The sequence below is a fragment of the Hyla sarda genome, chromosome 2 (genome assembly GCF_029499605.1).
Source record: "Hyla sarda isolate aHylSar1 chromosome 2, aHylSar1.hap1, whole genome shotgun sequence".
NCBI classification, from domain to species: Eukaryota; Metazoa; Chordata; class Amphibia; order Anura; family Hylidae; genus Hyla; species Hyla sarda.
This window is the reverse complement of record NC_079190.1, coordinates 293,575,126-293,594,121: the sequence shown is the minus strand read 5'-3', so window position 1 is coordinate 293,594,121 and position 18,996 is coordinate 293,575,126. Positions and strand designations below refer to the sequence as shown.

General features: G+C 45.1%; 1 protein-coding gene across 1 annotated transcript in view; it reads right to left on the bottom strand.

Annotated features, from left to right (window-relative positions):
• Nucleotides 1-7,891: 7,891 nt before the first annotated feature.
• Nucleotides 7,892-18,996, bottom strand: part of GUCA1C (guanylate cyclase activator 1C) — a 92,165-nt gene continuing 81,060 nt past the window's right edge. The window contains exons 3-4 of the mRNA XM_056557495.1: nt 9,329-9,416; nt 7,892-8,689 (exon numbers count right to left, since the gene is read on the bottom strand). Of these exons, the coding sequence (XP_056413470.1) occupies nt 8,556-8,689; nt 9,329-9,416 (222 nt within the window). The 3' untranslated portion in view covers nt 7,892-8,555. The remainder of the gene's footprint in view (nt 8,690-9,328; nt 9,417-18,996) is intronic.

The following is an 18,996-nucleotide window of genomic DNA, read 5'->3' as shown; positions in this document are numbered from 1 at the left end:
CATTTATGCATTTTTCTCAGTTCTGAGAAAAATGCATAAAGGACAGTAGAGGAAATTATAAGATTTTTCTAAAATACATAAAATTTGAAAATCTCAGAATTTCCCTCAGTATTACAGATAAACAAATATTTAAATTTTATTTAGCACAGAGAAAGAGAGATTGAGAGCTCACAAACTGGTAGTTTTCTACTTTTTTCTGAGATACCAGATTTTGGGGAGGGGACTGATTGTGAAAGGAGTTAGGCCCATAGACTAGGACATAACTGCTTGTAAATTGTTAATATGCTGGAGGAGGGGACATAACAGCTTGTAAGGGGTTAATATGAATCTCTTCCATACACAGACAGGCATAGAACACTGTGAATATGAACTACACTGAAGAGAAAGTTTACCTTTGTTTTTCCAACCTCTTTGTCTTTATGTTGCTTCTGCATAATACACAGGACCCCTCCATCTTACATTGCTGCTTATGTTATAACACCCAGAATGAAATAAGAGAGCAGCACAAATCTCCCATTTACAGTTTCTCCCTACACAATACACTCCTTAAAGGGGTACTCCGGTGGAAAACTGTTTTTTTTTTTTTTTTTTTTGTTTTGTTTTCTAAATCAGCTGGTTCCAGAAAGTTAAACAGATTTGTAAATTACTGTTACGCCGAGCGCTCCGGGCCCCCGCTCCTCCCCGGAGCGCTCGCTTCTCTCTCGCTACCGCAGCGCTCCGGGCAGCTCCACTGACCCGGTGCGCTGCGATACCGTCTCCAGCCGGGATGCGATTCGCGATGCGGGTAGCGCCCGCTCGCGATGCGCATCCCGGCTCCCGTACCTGACTCGCTCTCCGTCTGTCCTGTCCCGGCGCGCGCGGCCCCGCTCCCTAGGGCGCGCGCGCGCCGGGTCTCTGCGATTTAAAGGGCCACTGCGCCGCTGATTGGCGCAGTGGTTCCAATTAGTGTGTTCACCTGTGCACTCCCTATTTATACCTCACTTCCCCTTCACTCCCTCGCCGGATCTTGTTGCCATTGTGCCAGTGAAAGCGTTTCCTTGTGTGTTCCTAGCCTGTGTTCCAGACCTCCTGCCGTTGCCCCCGACTACGATCCTTGCTGCCTGCCCCGACCTTCTGCTACGTCCGACCTTGCTTCTGTCTACTCCCTTGTACCGCGCCTATCTTCAGCAGTCAGAGAGGTTGAGCCGTTGCTAGTGGATACGACCTGGTCACTACCGCCGCAGCAAGACCATCCCGCTTTGCGGCGGGCTCTGGTGAAAACCAGTAGTGACTTAGAACCGATCCACTAGCACGGTCCACGCCAATCCCTCTCTGGCACAGAGGATCCACTACCTGCCAGCCGGCATCGTGACAGTAGATCCGGCCATGGATCCCGCTGAAGTTCCTCTGCTAGTTGTCGCCGACCTCACCACGGTGGTCGCCCAGCAGTCACAACAGATAGCGCAACAAGGCCAACAGCTGTCTCAACTGACCGTGATGCTACAGCAGCTACTACCACAGCTTCAGCAATCATCTCCTCCGCCAGCTCCTGCACCTCCTCCGCAGCGAGTGGCCGCTTCTGGTCTACGACTATCCTTGCCGGATAAATTTGATGGGGACTCTAAATTCTGCCGTGGCTTTCTTTCCCAATGTTCCCTGCACTTGGAGATGATGTCGGACCAGTTTCCTACTGAAAGGTCTAAGGTGGCTTTCGTAGTCAGCCTTCTGTCTGGAAAAGCTCTGTCATGGGCCACACCGCTCTGGGACCGCAATGACCCCGTCACTGACTCTTCTCGGAAATTCGAAGTGTCTTTGAGGAACCTGCCCGAGCCTCTTCTGCTGAGACTGCCCTGTTGAACCTGGTCCAGGGTAATTCTTCCGTTGGCGAGTACGCCGTACAATTCCGTACTCTTGCTTCAGAATTATCCTGGAATAATGAGGCCCTCTGCGCGACCTTTAAAAAAGGCCTATCCAGCAACATTAAAGATGTTCTGGCCGCACGAGAAATCCCTGCTAACCTACATGAACTCATCCATCTTGCCACTCGCATTGACATGCGTTTTTCCGAAAGGCGTCAGGAGCTCCGCCAGGATATGGACTTTGTTCGCACAAGGCGTTTTTTCTCCCCGGCTCCTCTCTCCTCTGGTCCCCTGCAATCCGTTCCTGTGCCTCCCGCCGTGGAGGCTATACAGGTCGACCGGTCTCGCCTGACACCTCAAGAGAGGACACGACGCCGCATGGAGAATCTCTGCCTGTACTGTGCCAATACCGAACACTTCCTGAAGGATTGTCCTATCCGTCCTCCCCGCCTGGAAAGACGTACGCTGACTCCGCACAAAGGTGAGACAGTCCTTGATGTCTACTCTGCTTCTCCACGTCTTACTGTGCCTGTGCGGATATCTGCCTTCTCCTTCTCTACTATGGCCTTCTTGGATTCCGGATCTGCAGGAAATTTTATTTTGGCCTCTCTCGTCAACCGGTTCAACATCCCAGTGACCAGTCTCGCCAGACCCCTCTACATCAATTGTGTAAACAATGAAAGATTGGACTGTACCATACGTTTCCGCACGGAGCCCCTTCTAATGTGCATCGGACCTCATCACGAGAAGATTGAATTTTTGGTCCTCCCCAATTGCACTTCCGAAATCCTCCTTGGACTACCCTGGCTTCAACTCCATTCCCCAACCCTGGATTGGTCCACTGGGGAGATCAAGAGTTGGGGGCCCTCTTGTTTCAAGGACTGCCTAAAACCGGTTCCCAGTACCCCTTGCCGTGACTCTGTGGTTCCCCCTGTAACCGGTCTCCCTAAGGCCTATATGGACTTTGCGGATGTTTTTTGCAAAAAACAAGCTGAGACTCTACCTCCTCACAGGCCTTATGATTGTCCTATTGACCTCCTCCCGGGCACTACTCCACCCCGGGGCAGAATCTATCCTCTGTCCGCCCCAGAGACTCTTGCTATGTCGGAGTACATCCAGGAAAATAAAAAAAAAGGCTTTATCCGTAAATCCTCCTCTCCTGCCGGAGCCGGATTTTTCTTTGTGTCCAAAAAAGATGGCTCTCTACGTCCTTGCATTGACTACCGCGGTCTTAATAAAATCACGGTAAAGAACCGCTACCCCCTACCCCTCATCTCTGAACTCTTTGATCGCCTCCAAGGTGCCCACATCTTTACCAAACTGGACTTAAGAGGTGCTTATAATCTCATCCGCATCAGAGAGGGGGATGAATGGAAAACGGCATTTAACACTAGAGATGGACACTTTGAGTATCTGGTCATGCCCTTTGGCCTGTGCAACGCCCCTGCCGTCTTCCAAGACTTTGTTAATGAAATTTTTCGTGATCTCTTATACTCCTGTGTTGTTGTATATCTGGACGATATCCTGATTTTTTCTGCCAATCTAGAAGAACACAGCCAGCATGTCCGTATGGTTCTTCAGAGACTTCGTGACAATCAACTTTATGCCAAGATAGAGAAATGTCTGTTTGAATGCCAATCTCTTCCTTTCCTAGGATACTTGGTCTCTGGCCAGGGACTACAAATGGATCCAGACAAACTCTCTGCCGTCTTAGATTGGCCACGCCCCTCCGGACTCCGTGCTATCCAACGTTTTTTGGGGTTCGCCAATTATTACAGGCAATTTATTCCACATTTTTCTACCGTTGTGGCCCCTATCGTGGCTTTAACCAAAAAAAATGCCAATCCCAAGTCTTGGCCTCCTCAAGCGGAAGACGCCTTTAAACGGCTCAAGTCTGCCTTTTCTTCGGCTCCCGTGCTCTCCAGACCTGACCCATCTAAACCCTTCCTATTGGAGGTTGATGCCTCCTCTGTAGGAGCTGGAGCGGTCCTTCTACAAAAAAATTCTTCCGGGCATGCTGTTACTGTTTTTTTTCTAGGACCTTCTCTCCGGCGGAGAGGAACTACTCCATCGGGGATCGAGAGCTTCTAGCCATTAAATTAGCACTTGAGGAATGGAGGCATCTGCTGGAGGGATCAAGATTTCCAGTTATTATTTACACCGATCACAAGAACCTCTCCTATCTCCAGTCTGCCCAACGGCTGAATCCTCGCCAGGCCAGGTGGTCTCTGTTCTTTGCCCGATTTAATTTTGAAATTCACTTTCGGCCTGCCGATAAGAACATCAGGGCCGATGCTCTCTCTCGTTCCTCGGATGCTTCGGAAGTTGAACTCTCTCCGCAACACATCATTCCTCCTGACTGCCTGATTTCCACTTCTCCAGCCTCCATCAGGCAAACTCCTCCAGGAAAGACCTTCGTCTCTCCACGCCAACGCCTCGGAATCCTCAAATGGGGTCACTCCTCCCATCTCGCAGGTCATGCAGGCATCAAGAAATCTGTGCAACTCATCTCTCGCTTCTATTGGTGGCCGACTCTGGAGACGGATGTCGTGGACTTTGTGCGAGCCTGCACTGTCTGTGCCCGGGATAAGACTCCTCGCCAGAAGCCCGCTGGTTTTTTTCATCCTCTGCCTGTCCCCGAACAGCCTTGGTCTCTGATTGGTATGGATTTTATTACAGACCTACCCCCATCCCGTGGCAACACTGTTGTTTGGGTGGTCGTTGATCGATTCTCCAAGATGGCACATTTCATCCCTCTTCCTGGTCTTCCTTCAGCGCCTCAGTTGGCTAAACAATTTTTTGTACACATTTTTCGTCTTCACGGGTTGCCCACACAGATAGTCTCGGATAGAGGCGTCCAATTCGTGTCAAAATTCTGGAGGGCTCTCTGTAAACAACTCAAGATTAAATTAAACTTTTCTTCTGCATATCATCCTCAATCCAATGGACAAGTAGAAAGAATTAACCAGGTCTTGGGTGATTATTTACGACATTTTGTTTCCTCCCGCCAGGATGATTGGGCAGATCTTCTACCATGGGCCGAATTCTCGTATAACTTTAGAGTCTCTGAATCTTCCTCCAAATCCCCATTTTTCGTGGTGTACGGCCGTCACCCTCTTCCCCCCCTCCCTACTCCCTTGCCCTCTGGTTTGCCCGCTGTAGATGAAGTGACTCGTGATCTTTCCACCATATGGAAAGAGACCCAAGATTCTCTTTTACAGGCTTCATCTCGCATGAAAAAGTTTGCCGATAAGAAAAGAAGAGCTCCCCCCATTTTTGCTCCCGGAGACAAGGTATGGCTCTCCGCTAAATATGTCCGCTTTCGTGTCCCCAGTTACAAACTGGGTCCACGCTATCTTGGTCCTTTCAAAGTCTTGTGCCAAATTAATCCTGTCTCTTACAAACTTCTTCTTCCTCCTTCTCTCCGTATTCCTAATGCCTTTCATGTCTCTCTTCTTAAACCACTCATCATCAACCGTTTCTCTCCCAAGTTAGTTTCTCCCACTCCTGTCTCCGGTTCTTCTGACGTCTTCTCAGTGAAAGAGATACTGGCCTCCAAGACGGTCAGAGGAAAAAGGTTCTTTTTGGTGGATTGGGAGGGCTGTGGACCTGAAGAGAGATCCTGGGAACCTGAGGACAACATCCTAGACAAAAGTCTGCTCCTCAGGTTCTCAGGCTCTAAGAAGAGGGGGAGACCCAAGGGGGGGGGTACTGTTACGCCGAGCGCTCCGGGCCCCCGTTCCTCCCCGGAGCGCTCGCTTCTCTCTCGCTACCGCAGCGCTCCGGGCAGCTCCACTGACCCGGTGCGCTGCGATACCGTCTCCAGCCGGGATTCGATTCGCGATGCGGGTAGCGCCCGCTCGCGATGCGCATCCCGGCTCCCGTACCTGACTCGCTCTCCGTCTGTCCTGTCCCGGCGGGCGCGCGCGCGCCGGGTCTCTGCGATTTAAAGGGCCACTGCGCCGCTGATTGGCGCAGTGGTTCCAATTAGTGTGTTCATCTGTGCACTCCCTATTTATACCTCACTTCCCCTTCACTCCCTCGCCGGATCTTGTTGCCATTGTGCCAGTGAAAGCGTTTCCTTGTGTGTTCCTAGCCTGTGTTCCAGACCTCCTGCCGTTGCCCCCGACTACGATCCTTGCTGCCTGCCCCGACCTTCTGCTACGTCCGACCTTGCTTCTGTCTACTCCCTTGTACCGCGCCTATCTTCAGCAGTCAGAGAGGTTGAGCCGTTGCTAGTGGATACGACCTGGTCACTACCGCCGAAGCAAGACCATCCCGCTTTGCGGCGGGCTCTGGTGAAAACCAGTAGTGACTTAGAACCGATCCACTAGCACGGTCCACGCCAATCCCTCTCTGGCACAGAGGATCCACTACCTGCCAGCCGGCATCGTGACAATTACTTCAATTAAAAAATCTTTTCCCCTCCAGTACTTATTAGCTGATGTATACTACAGAGGAAATCATTTTCTTTTTGGAACACAGAGCTCTCTGCTGACATCACGAGCACAGTGCTCTCTGCTGACATCTCTGTCCATTTTAAGAACTGTCCAGAGTATGAGAAAATCCCCATAGCAAACATATGCTGTTCTGGACAGTTCAATGGATATTCTTCCCTTTCCCCAATTAAATATTTTTGAAAACAATTTTATATTTTGGTCTTCTATTAATTAATGAAATGTTTGAGGAAAAATACTGCACAGTTACAATTTTGGCACTCACCGAAAGAAATTTACTAGTGACTACATTGTATATCATTGTACACATTGTATATATCTTTAATGATACAGAACAAATGTATGCAATTTTAATGTGACTTTATTGGTAAAGATGCAATGTAAACAACAGTATAGAACATTTATATTATGTAACATAAAGAAAGTAAATCTTCAGTGTCATAAGCACTTTAATCTTCAGAAGCACATGTACAAACATTGTTAGGTAAGTTTAACATAGTGTAATAGTCTGACACAGACAAGAAAATCGGCTTCTATTAGCTATATGACGTTTGTCTGGACAAGGTGTTAATCCAAAGCTCAGAAGATTATATAAGCACAACTAGCTTTGCTCCAGAGAGATCATGCATTGACATTCATGACACAGACATATAGGATTACATGTTGGCATTGTTGAACTCTGATCAAGCAAATGTAAGCAAATGGTGAGAAGGTATACATTCTACATTGTCATTCTGTAACTGTTTTAGTTGCTGTTTCTTATTTTATGTAGCAGTAAACAGTGCTACAATTTTCTAGCTCTTTGTTTCATACAAATGTTTGAAACACACAATCCTATCTCTAAAGCTATAGAAAGGGTTACAAAAATATCCTGAACCAGACATGTATTGGACAAGTGAAATTGATTCTCAAAAATGTAAACCTTTACTGTATTTATAATGATAGAAAATGATAAATATCTAATATATACAGTGACCCCCGACCTACGATGGCCCCGACATACAATAATTTCAACATGCGATGGCCTCTCAGAGTCCATGGCATGTTGAAGGCAGCATCAACATACGATGCTTTTTTATGTCGGTGCCATCGCATAAACGGCTATCCGGCAGAGCAGACTGCTTCAGCTGCCACCGCATAGCCGTTTACGGTGCCCCGTGAGCTCCAGTGATGATCACTTACCTGTCCTCGGGGCTCCGCGCGTCCTCTTCGGGATCCTCTGCATCGTCGGTGCTCTCCATCGACGTCATCACGTTGCTGCGCACGCCGTCTTGTCATCCAATAGTAGCGGCGTGTGTAGCGACGTGATGGTGGCGATGGAGAGTGCGGATGCCGTGGAAGCAGAGCCGTTGGGGACACCTCGGGGACGCGGCGACAGCGATGGACGGCGACATCCCGGGCAGCGGTTATGGTCCGGAGCGGCGGGGACAGGTGAGTACAACTTCCACTAACAGTGGTCTACAACCTGCGGACCTCCAGATGTTGCAAAACTACAACACCCAGCATGCCCGGACAGCCAACGGCTGTCTGGGCATGCTGGGTGTTGTAGTTTTGCAACATCTGGAGGTCCGCAGGTTGTAGACCACTGTCCTATACTTTACATTGCACGGATCCCTCAACATGCGATGGTTTCAACAAACGATGGTCCGTTTGGAATGGATTACCATCGTATGTTGAGGGACCACTGTACAGGAAACATGAATATTTAAATGTAAGGAAATATTAGGTAATCCGTAAAAATTTATTTTTAATTAAAGTGTATATAATGAGATTAGGTTGATTCCAGTATTCCAAAGGTCTTATTATTAACAATTTTAAAATTATGTCAGAATTATCATGACCTTTTCAAAACTTCTTGTTTGAGTCTTTTTTATAGCCAGTTTAAGTAGTGGTTAGTTACATTAAAAGGTCAGACAGTATCTTCTCTATTCTTGTCTAATCCAGTTGGAACTCAATCTCCTTCTAAATTCATTTAAATTGGATTTAAATCAATGTATAGCCGGGAGATTACTTTTTTTCATGCCCTAGCACAGACTGGTATGGTTTTGCTATGTTACATAATATAAATCTTTCTTCAAGGCAATGCTTGGAAAGAGCATAAAGCTTATGTCTTACATTTGATGTTTTGCTCACTCAGTCTTAACAGCCATCATGCTTCCAACATAATCCCTGAAGGATGTATGTACAGATTCCTAGAAAGCAAGATGTCCTCATACAGTAAGACAATGACCTATAGACGGAGATCCTAGGTTTATGATATTTATGGCATACTTCTCCGTCTTCCATTCTGAATTGTTTTCAACACGTTAGATAGGTCAAAGCTTTTTGAAATGATTTCAAATAGTTCTGCATCCTTTTGTATTCCACCAATAAATTCTTCTAACGTCAGTTCACCTAGAAATGAACAGGAGAGATAGTAAAACATGTGCAGAGTGCAGTTATTACATTTGTATACCGTAGATGGTACAGTCATGGAAAACCTACACTGTTGTAACAAAGTAAATGCAATCAGAGCTTTACACAAAAAATGACATATAGTAAATTAGTGAATAAATGTCCCAACATTAGCCATAGTTTAGTCACTGCTTTTATAGTTTTTTTTTTTTTAAATAAAAATTGACATTTTTCTACTGTGAGTTTTTACAAAAAGTGTCAGCAGAAAGTGCTGCCATATACAGTTTACAGTTAGTTGCTAAGATTCTGTGTCATAAGTAACAACCAATGACTACCCCAACACAACTGAAAAAATGCCAATGTCCATTTACATAAACATATCTAAATGGCAAATTCTAGTTATGGCTCTTATTTTTAGTTTACTAATATAATGTAGGAATATATGCCTGCGGTCAGACTTCCTAAAAAAACATCTTGAATGGTGCCAAGCTGCAATATCAGACATCAAAACACAGAGACAAGAGTACGGCTGATCCTGAAAAAAATAACCCTTTCTCTAATCCCAGACAACCACTTTAGGGCTAATAACTCTTCCAAAACAAACTAACAAACAAAAACGGGCATTGTAGACAAACATACCGTCTCCATTGACATCAATTTTATTGAACAGCAATGCTGTGAATTCCTCAGGGTTTATTCCCTGGTGACCGTTTATGGCTTGAACTGCCTAGAGAAAAAATATCACTGCATGTTAGATAAAATTAGTCAGTGTACATTGGTCGGTCTTAATCAATCAATAATAATGGTACAAGGTTAAACTTGATCACCTTGATTTTTGTTCTGGAGATATATGTCTATTTCATAAAACTCCCACTGTGATGAATAAAATAAGAATAAGTTTGGTGGAAGATTCCTTACATTTATTGCTTTAGAATATTTACACTGTGAATAAATATTATCTGGCACACATGTATCCTTGCCAACAGGGCTGTCTTTTATGATCTGGGGCACAGAAGGGTGAGGTTTCTGAAAAGGTTTTCATTATAAAGGAGTATTTCTAGTATGCACTAGAACAGAGTTTCTTAACCTGCAATATATGTAGCCCGGGTGGAAAGTGCTGCAGGCTGAGGGGGTACACCAGCTGGACACCCCTATTTTTTACAGATAAAAGCTGTGGTGCCTGTCACTTGCTTGTGTAGGCTGTGGGTTGCTGCCTGTAGCCTACAAATTCTCCTGACCTCCAATGGGGACTTTCACCTGTGAGCATAGGATGTAGTGCAGAGTGCATCCTGCCAATGGAACCCAGTGCTTGGCCAAGGAGTCCCATACTGCCAAGGTTGGTCATTAAACCCAGAAAATACACATAACTTGACCTAAAATGTGTATTCCATGTTCACTATGCACACTTTTGAAGGGAATATCCAGGAATAGAAAAATAGAGCAAATTTCTATAATAAAATGCAAACCGTCTATCTGCAGGTTGGGTGTGGTTCTGCAGCACAGTTCCATTAAAGTGAATGTAGCCAAGTTGTAATACCACACACAACCTGGGGACAGACATGGAGCTATTTTTTGAAAGAAATTAGGTCTGTTTTTTTAAAATTCTTGGATAACCCCTTAAATGCATATTTATGTAAAAACCAGGTAGAAATACTAAAGGTTTAATTAAACCCAAAAAATATATGCAACTTGGCCTAAAATGTGCATTGCACGTTCACTATACATGTCTTTAATGCATGTTTATGTTAAACTCAAGTAGAATTAATATTTGTTTTATTAAACACAGAATATACATGTTTAGTATCTCACATAAGTGAAAACACCTCTCACATTTTTTGTAAATATTTTATTATATCTTTTCATGTGACTAAACACTAAAGAGATTACTCTGATACAAAGTGCACAGCCTGTATAACAGTGTTTAGTGTTGCTGTTCCCTTAACATAACTCAGCACACAGCAATTAAAGAAAAAATGTCAGCCTGTTCAACCACACTATACCCAATACACTGGGTTATAGTGTGGGTGAACTGGAGTCCTGCGAGGGGTCACTTACTTAAATATGTCGAGTAGGTCCTGAGAGATGTCCCCAAAAAGATGTTCTGCTAAATTCAGTGAATCGCACACAGGGAGCGGGGCTCCGTTGGCTAAATTTGCACATTCATTGTCTGACTCCATTTCACTGTCTGTGACGTTTCACAATCATCCAGCATCTCAGTTAAGATGCCAGATGAATGGACTCGCCAGACTGGCACAGACAGGGAAACGCATCTTGCGATCACAAACAATGGATGCCAGATGATACACAACTGATGGCAACTGATGCACTTCTGGCATCAATTGTGGCACGTTTCGCCCAGTTCCGCTGGAGCCGGACGCCAGATAAATGTAACTCTAGCCTTAAAAGGAAAAGTTCAAATTGGGGCAAGTTAGCCATTTTCCCTCCCCAGTACTCATTAGTGTCACAAGGTCCCAGGTGTAAATGGAGAACAGGTGTCTTAATTTTGGTGTTATCACTCTCACACTCTAATATTCGTCACTGGGCTCAGAAAATAAAAAATGCCATATACTGTACCAGCAGGTTAGTGAAGATGGTGCTGGTGACACGTTCCCTTTATTGTTTTGCAGATTGAAAACACCCATTAAAGTTTATTGCGAGGGATTAAAATTTGTATGGATTCGTATGTGTACTGTGTTTGATCCCTATCACATTAGTATGTAATTAGTATTTCATCTGTATTGAATCCAGTTTTGTAGTGTAGTTCTATTTAGTGTACTTAAATTCAAGTATAGTTATTTATCTGACTAGAAGACTGCATATAAATACTGATGAAAAAAATTATGCCATGCAGACAGTTCTATGTCCTCATTTTGGATCTGTGTTATGGACATACACCAATACAATGTTTCCAATTGGGAAACATGCCTTTTGGGACAAAAGCTATGCCCAGCACGCAGTCTTACTGCAAATTTACACTGATTTAGCAAACAGAATTCCATGTCCAAAGCCAAAAGAAGGTAAACCATCCAAAATCATCATCTGCAATTTACTTTCTTTTAACATCAAGGAAGTGGTCTTTTGTTAAGCCGGAGCAAGGTCACACTTAAATGGGCACTAGAATGATTGTCAAAAGGACCCCTTGCAAGGGAGTGATCCAGGCTTGAAGATTATTTGTTCCAAAAAGAAGCAGTATTAATATGTACAACAATATGGCACCCTTTAGAAGTGGGCATATCTAGGGATTTCTTTATTAAAGTTAGTAATATTCTAAAACAAGTGGTATGCCTCACACAAATATATTGCTGATTAATAAAATTATAATTCTGCAAGATTTTGTACATAATATTAAAGCTCTTTATGATAAAACAAAGGCTTGGAGTGCATGTCAATTTTGGGCATGGGAAATAGGGAAAGTAGCAGAGTTCCTTAAACAGGGTAGTGTTGTTCATTACAGAGTTACTTTGGGCGCATTCCCCTGTTACAAACGGCTCTACCCTATTAAAAAAAAAAACACTACTCTCCCTATAGGCAATGTCATTTTCTAAAACTTTAAAAACTTTACAGAGCACTGATTGTCCTGCTCACACTTCCTATATTTTGTCCAAGCCGAGACACGCAGGCAATAACTTCGGTGACAAGATAGCTGTTACGGAACAGGATGGGGATCCTCTAACCTGTGTGGCTGATGACACAGACTGTATCGGGGAGCAAAGTCTAAGGTGCCCACCGCAAGGCAGGATGCCCAGAGCCCACCGCAAGGCAGGATGGGTTTTCTGCCGCAGGCGACACCCAGATCGCTACCCCCGACACTGCTCGACCCCACAGATAGCTTGGCAAGGTACCAAAGGATGAAGCAGTAGCGTAGTCATACGTAGCAGAAGGTCAAGGCAGGCGACAAAGGTGCGAAGTCAAACAGGCAATATGGAATGCGTAATCTCAGGCTAGGGGCACTGAAGATCTGGCAGGGAAGTGCGGAGGTACAGGGACTTTATAATGTAGTGTCAGGTGTAACAACTAATTATGGGCATGCAGGCCCTTTAAATTTCAGAGCTCCTGCGTGCGCGACATCTTTTGGAAGGTCCTGGTCCAAGATATTGTCCTGAGGTTCCCAATACCTCCCCTCCAGACCGAATCCTTCCCAATCCACAAGAAAGAAGCATTTTTCTCTGCCCAGCTTGGAGTATAACATTTCCTTAACAAAAAAAATATCAGAAGTACCAGAGATGGGGGAAGGCGAGACGTCCTTTTGAGAAAAACGATTGCAGATGACAGGCTTCAAGAGGGAGACATGGAGGAAATTCAGGATCCGGAGAGAGGAGGGCAGAGGGAGGGAATTAACCATGGGATTAAGTTGTTTTTTGACTTTATAGGGGCCCAAATAGCGTGGACCCACTTTATAAGAGGGTACCTTACAGCAGATATATCTGGAAGACAACCACACTCTGTCCCAAGGAGAGAATTCGGGAGGAGGGCTTCTTTTCTTATCCACTTGTGACTTCATATGGGTCGTATAAACGGGCATATAAAAGGGAGTGACGAGTCCTCTGCCAGATGGAGGCGAAATTCCGCACTAGTTCGTCAGCCATAGGAACATGGAAGAATAAGAAGACAAGGGAAGAGGAGGACGAGGTTGAAGCCCATAGACCACAAAGAAGGGTGGAGTGATCCCAGTGGATTCAGAATTCCTATGGTTGGAGGAAAACACGGCCCAGGGCAGTAAATCGGCCCAATCGTCTTGCTGAACAGAGACATAATTGTGAAGCTAGTCCTCCGGGATCTGGTTCACCCTTTCGACCTGACCAATGGATTGAGGGTAGTAAGCTGAGGAGAAGTCCAATTTAACTTGGAGACGTGAGCAGAGAGCCCTTCAGAATTTATAAATGAACTGGACTCCCCGGTTGGAGACGATATGAGTAGGCAATCCATGGAGACGGAAGATATGATAAAAGGAATAGCTTGGCAAGTTGCAGTGCAGATGGTAAACCTGGCAAGGGCACAAAATGAGCCATTTTTGAAAATCGGTCCACGACAACCCAGATGACAGTTTTGCCACCAGAAGAAGGAATGTCAGTAATAAAATCCATTGCTATGTCGGTCTAGGGAAGCTCAGGAACTGGCAAAGGATGAAGTAGACCAGCAGGCTTGGCATGAGGGGGTCTTGGCCCGGGCACAGACCGAGCAGGAACAAGCGAAGTCAACGACATCCTGTTTTAAAGTTGTCCACCAATACTGTCGGGAGATGAGTTGCAAGGACTTACAAATACTGGCATGACCGGCCAACAAAGAAGAATGACCCCATTTCAAGACTAGGAGTCTTAGATGTGGAGTTATGTAAGTCTTCCCAGGAGGCAGGTGCTGAAGACTTGCTGGTGCTGCGGAAATGAGATGACCAGGAAGAACAATATGTTGAAGGTGAGATTCTTGGTCTTGTATTTCAGAAGATCTAGACAGAGCGTCAGCCCGAAGATTCTTCTCTGCTGGATGGAAGTGAATTAAAAAGTCAAATCTGGAGAACAGAGACCAGTGAGCTTGTCGAGGGTTGAGACGATGGGCAGACTGGAAATAGAGCAAGTTCTTGTGATCAGTATAAATAGTAAACAGATGTACAGAGCTCTCCAAGAGATGACGCCATTCTTCCAAGGCCAACTTAATAGCCAAGAGCTCGAGATCTCCAATGGTATAATTTCTCTCTGCAGGAGAGAAGGTCTTAGAGAAAAATCCGCAGGTTACAGTTCTTTCTTTGGAGGATTTTTGTGTCAAAACTGCACCTGCACCAACTGAATAAGCATCCACTTCCAAAATAAATGGCTTGCCTGGAGCGGGTCTTGACAACACAGGAGCAGAAGCAAAGGCGGACTTTAACTGTGTGAATGCTTGTTCGGCCTCAGGAGTCCAGACCTTCGGATTAGCAGTTTTCTTGGTAAGAGAAACGATGGGGGCAACCAAGGTGGAGTAGTGAGGAATAAATTGCCTATAATAATTGGCAAAGCCGAGGAAGCATTTAACTGCTTTCAAGCCAGAAGGTTTAGGCCACTCCAGTACAGCGGTTAACTTGTTAGGATCCATTTGTAGACCTTGACTGGTAACAATATACCCCAGAAACAGAAGGCTGGTCTTTTCAAAAGTACACTTCTCACGTTTTGCATAAAGATGGTTGTCTCGAAGACGCTGTAAAACTTCGTTCCGGAGGAAACTACAGCAGCGGGAGACTCAGGTTGTGGCAGTTGTTGCTGAGCAGTTAGCAACTGCTGCATCATGGCAGATAACTGGCTCAACTGCTGTGCCTGCTGGGCCAACTGCTGTGACTGGAGCACCACGATTGAAGCGAGATCCGGATTATCTGGCAGAGGAACCCCAGCGGGATCCATGGCCGGGTCTTGCTGTTACGGAGCAGGATGTGGATCCTCTAACCTGTGTGGCTGATGACACGGACCGTATTGGGGAGCGGAGTCTAAGGTATCGCTGGTCTTCACTAGAGCCCACCGCAAGGCAGGATGGGCTTGCTGCGGCAGGCGACACCCAGGTCGCTACCCCAAGGCGAGGTACCAAAGGATGAGGCAGTAGCGTAGTCAAAGGTAGCAGAAGGTCAAGGCAGGCGGCAAAGGTGCGAAGTCAAATAACGTAGTGGGAAGGTCTGGATACATGGGTAAGGCAAACAGGCAATATGGAACGCTTAATCTCAGGCTAGGGGCACTGAAGACCCAGCAGGGAGGTGCAGGGACTCTATAATGTAGTGTCAGGTGTAAAAACTAATTATGGGCGTACTGGCCCTTTAAATTTCAGAGCACCGGCACACGCGTGCCCTAGGAGATGGGGACGTGCGCGCCAGAGCTGAGACACAGAGGAGGAGGCGGCAGAAGAGCGTGGTGAGTGACTGGCTGGGATTCCCATGTGGGCGTATCCTGCAGTGCGAATCCCAGCCACACGGGGACACAGGGACAATGCGCTCACGGCCGGAGCTTGCGGCCGGAGCGCAGAGTGTGACAACAGCATTTTTTCACCAAAAATATACACATTTTTTAAAGAATGTATATTACAAATATACATATAGGGGCAGATTTATCAAAACCTGAGGAAAAGGTGCTGAGTTGCCCATAGCAACCAATCAGATTGCTTCTTTCATTTTTGAAAAGGCCTCTGAAAAATGAAAGAAACAATCTGATTGGTTGCTATGAGCAACTCAGCAACTTTTCCTCAGGACAGGTTTTATAGAACCGAAAATATTACACCAGGTATAATCTTAAAATATTATAGTTTATTGAAAATATTAAAAGCATGGCATATCATAAAATACAAAATACATGAATGGTGGCTGAAAAGGTATACAAGAAGAAAAGTAGCAGATATGAAGTGCCCAATATAGTGAACGTAGCAGACATATGTATGTGAAGTTTAGGTAGAACACCTTCACCAAAGGAGCAAGCAAGTACTGGGAGAAGGGAACAGACAGGTATATCCGCACCCCAAACGTGAACCCCGGAATATAAGGGAAGCAATAAATAACAGCTGTGTAGCAGAATAGATAGCACAAATAAGGATTCACTATACAGACCAATTCACAGATCCCTGACATGTGTTTTGCTGACCATTTTATCCAAGGGAGATGGACACTAAATTTGTATGTTTTAAATTTCCCTCTTCTGACCCCCTATAACTGTCTAATTTTTTTCGTATACAGAGTTGCATGAAGGCTCATTTTTTTGTGGCAAGATCTGTAGCTTTTATTTGTACCACTTTTGCATCTATGTTACTTTTTGATCACTTTTTATAAAATGTTTCTGGAATGTGATATGGCCAAAAAGCAACAATTTCTGACTCTTGCCGCGGGCGATCAGATCAGCCATTAGAAGCGTTGCACTATGCAGATGCCCTTGATCTGTATTGATCATGGCATCTGAGGGGATAATGGCGGACATCAGCAGCTTGATCGCTGATGTCTACCATTACTGGTAGGTCCCTGGCTGCTGGTGCACTAAGTCCCAGCGCATTAGGGGTACTGTGCTACATGGGCTGTAAAGTTAGTGTAGTTCATACCTGTGTTTGATGGTTGGTCTCACTATTCTTATGTTATAAATGAGTGTTGTCTCAGGCTTTTCCCAGGTTGCAGTGTGGCCTGAGACATTACATCACTAGTCGGGTGTTGAAAAGGAGCATTGCAGTGCTTTAATGGGTGGAACGACCACTGGGTGAGAGGGAGATCATTCTCATTCTGTAGGGAATTGTAGTTTCAAGCACAGCATACATGAAAGGGAGCTTAGCTGTGCTGCAATAGGTGAAGTAACTTATGTGTGAGAGGTAAAAAAAAAAAAAGGACCTCACACTTACAAACAAGGGATCCTGGGACAAGTAGTTGGAGGGAGGGAACTCAAACAGGAAAAAAAACATTTAAAAAAATGAAATAAGCAACGTGATGGGGGCACTCACAGCTATATAGCCCCAATAAAGCATAGACTCTTCCTAAGCATGTCCATTGCTGTCTGGCATGTAAGTACCGAGTCACCTTATGTTGGATAACACCTTTCATCTTTAAATATGCCTGAAAGATATCTTTTCTAATAACATTAATAAGGGTATGCAAAAAATTGTGCCATAAAAAGTTACTTTGATTGGGATTGTTGAAGAAACCATGTGGTTTTAAAAAACTGCACTGGGAAAAAAAACATGCTGTATCTATTTTCCCTTAAATTTTCTTGTTTACTGTCCCAGCCAATTTAACTTTCTAATATATTATTTGTGCATCATATACTTTCTTTATGTACTCTATAGGCCTGTTAATGTCAATAGAGAGAAAAATAGTAGTACTAAACATAAATCCATTCTCTCTTTCTACAAGAGATGTTTCTTTCTGTGTAGTACTAGTTTTCACTCTTTATATTTATAGTCTTACAGAAGGTCATAAAGAATGTAAATGCTATACACATTTCCACACAGGTATCAATGCATGGTTCCCAAAGAGAAGGTCAACTTGTGTGCCTGTGGTGGCTACAGGAAGTGCAGAGGGTTATACTGAGTGGATGAGTCCTTGGTTTGTGTCATGTGGCAGTGTGGTAGACTAGTGTTGCTCGCGAATATTCTCAATTCAAATTTTAATTTTAGCACTATATATTCGCAATTACGAATATTCGTTTTTTTTTGTTCACAGTACACATCACAGTGATCACTGATCATCCCTCTCTGCTTTTCGCATATGCGCATATTCGCGAATATTGAGCCCGCCCTTCTTTAATGGTATAGGGAACTAACTCTGTGATTTTTTGCCCGTTGAAACCAATCGGACCATTGTGGTCTATGGGGATCTCACGGTATGTAAAACTGTAAGATAAGCAGGAGGGCTTGGCAGTACAGTGGATGGGAGACCGTGCGGTGGTTCGAGTCCCGGGGTGGGATGGAGTGTTACAGTGTTGTGGTTGAACTTTTTTACTTGTGATTGACAAATGTAGGTCAATTGGTAATTAAGAAAGCCTTTGAACCGTGGGAACTAGGTCAATTGGCAATTAACTGAGTGTTTGAACCGTGGGAACTAGGTTAATAGGGTACCATATACAGTGGTCCGTCAACATACGATGGTAATTCGTTCCAAACGACCCATCGTTTGTCGAATTCATCGTATGTTGAGGGATCCGTGCAATGTAAAGTATAGGAAGTTTGTACTCACCTGTCCCCGCCGCTCCGGACTGCGTCCTCACCGCTCCCGATGCTGTCCCAAGGGCTCCCGATGCTGTCCCGCTGCTGCGGTGTCGTCTTCGCGATCCTCCGGCTTCTTCCGCATCTTCTGCAGGGTCCGGGCCTCGCTTTTTGGTGACGTTATTACACTGCTGCGCCGGCACGGCGTGCGTAACAACGTAATAACGACGTCGGAAAGCGAGGCCCGGACCCTGCAAAAGATGCGGAAGACGCAAGAGGATTGCGAAGTGGAACCGGAGCAGCGGGAATAGGCAAGTGAACAGGTCCGGGATGCTTAAACTGCTATCCGACAGCAGCTTAAGCATTTTGCGCTGTCGTATAGCAGTTAATGCGATTGGCCCGACATATAAAAGCATCGTATGTCGATGCTGACATCGACATGCGATGGCCTCTGAGAGGCCAGCGTATGTCGATTTGATCATATGTCGGGGCCATCGCATGTCGAGGGGTTACTGTATGGGTATTGGGGTTAATTGAAACTGGGTGTAATGTGTAAGGCTGGGTATGAATGGATAGGGGGAGATTTATCAAAACCTGTGCAAAGGAAAAGTTGTCCAGTTGCCCATAGCAACCAATCAGATTGCTTCTTTCATTTAGCAGAGGCCTTGTGAAAAAGGAAAGAA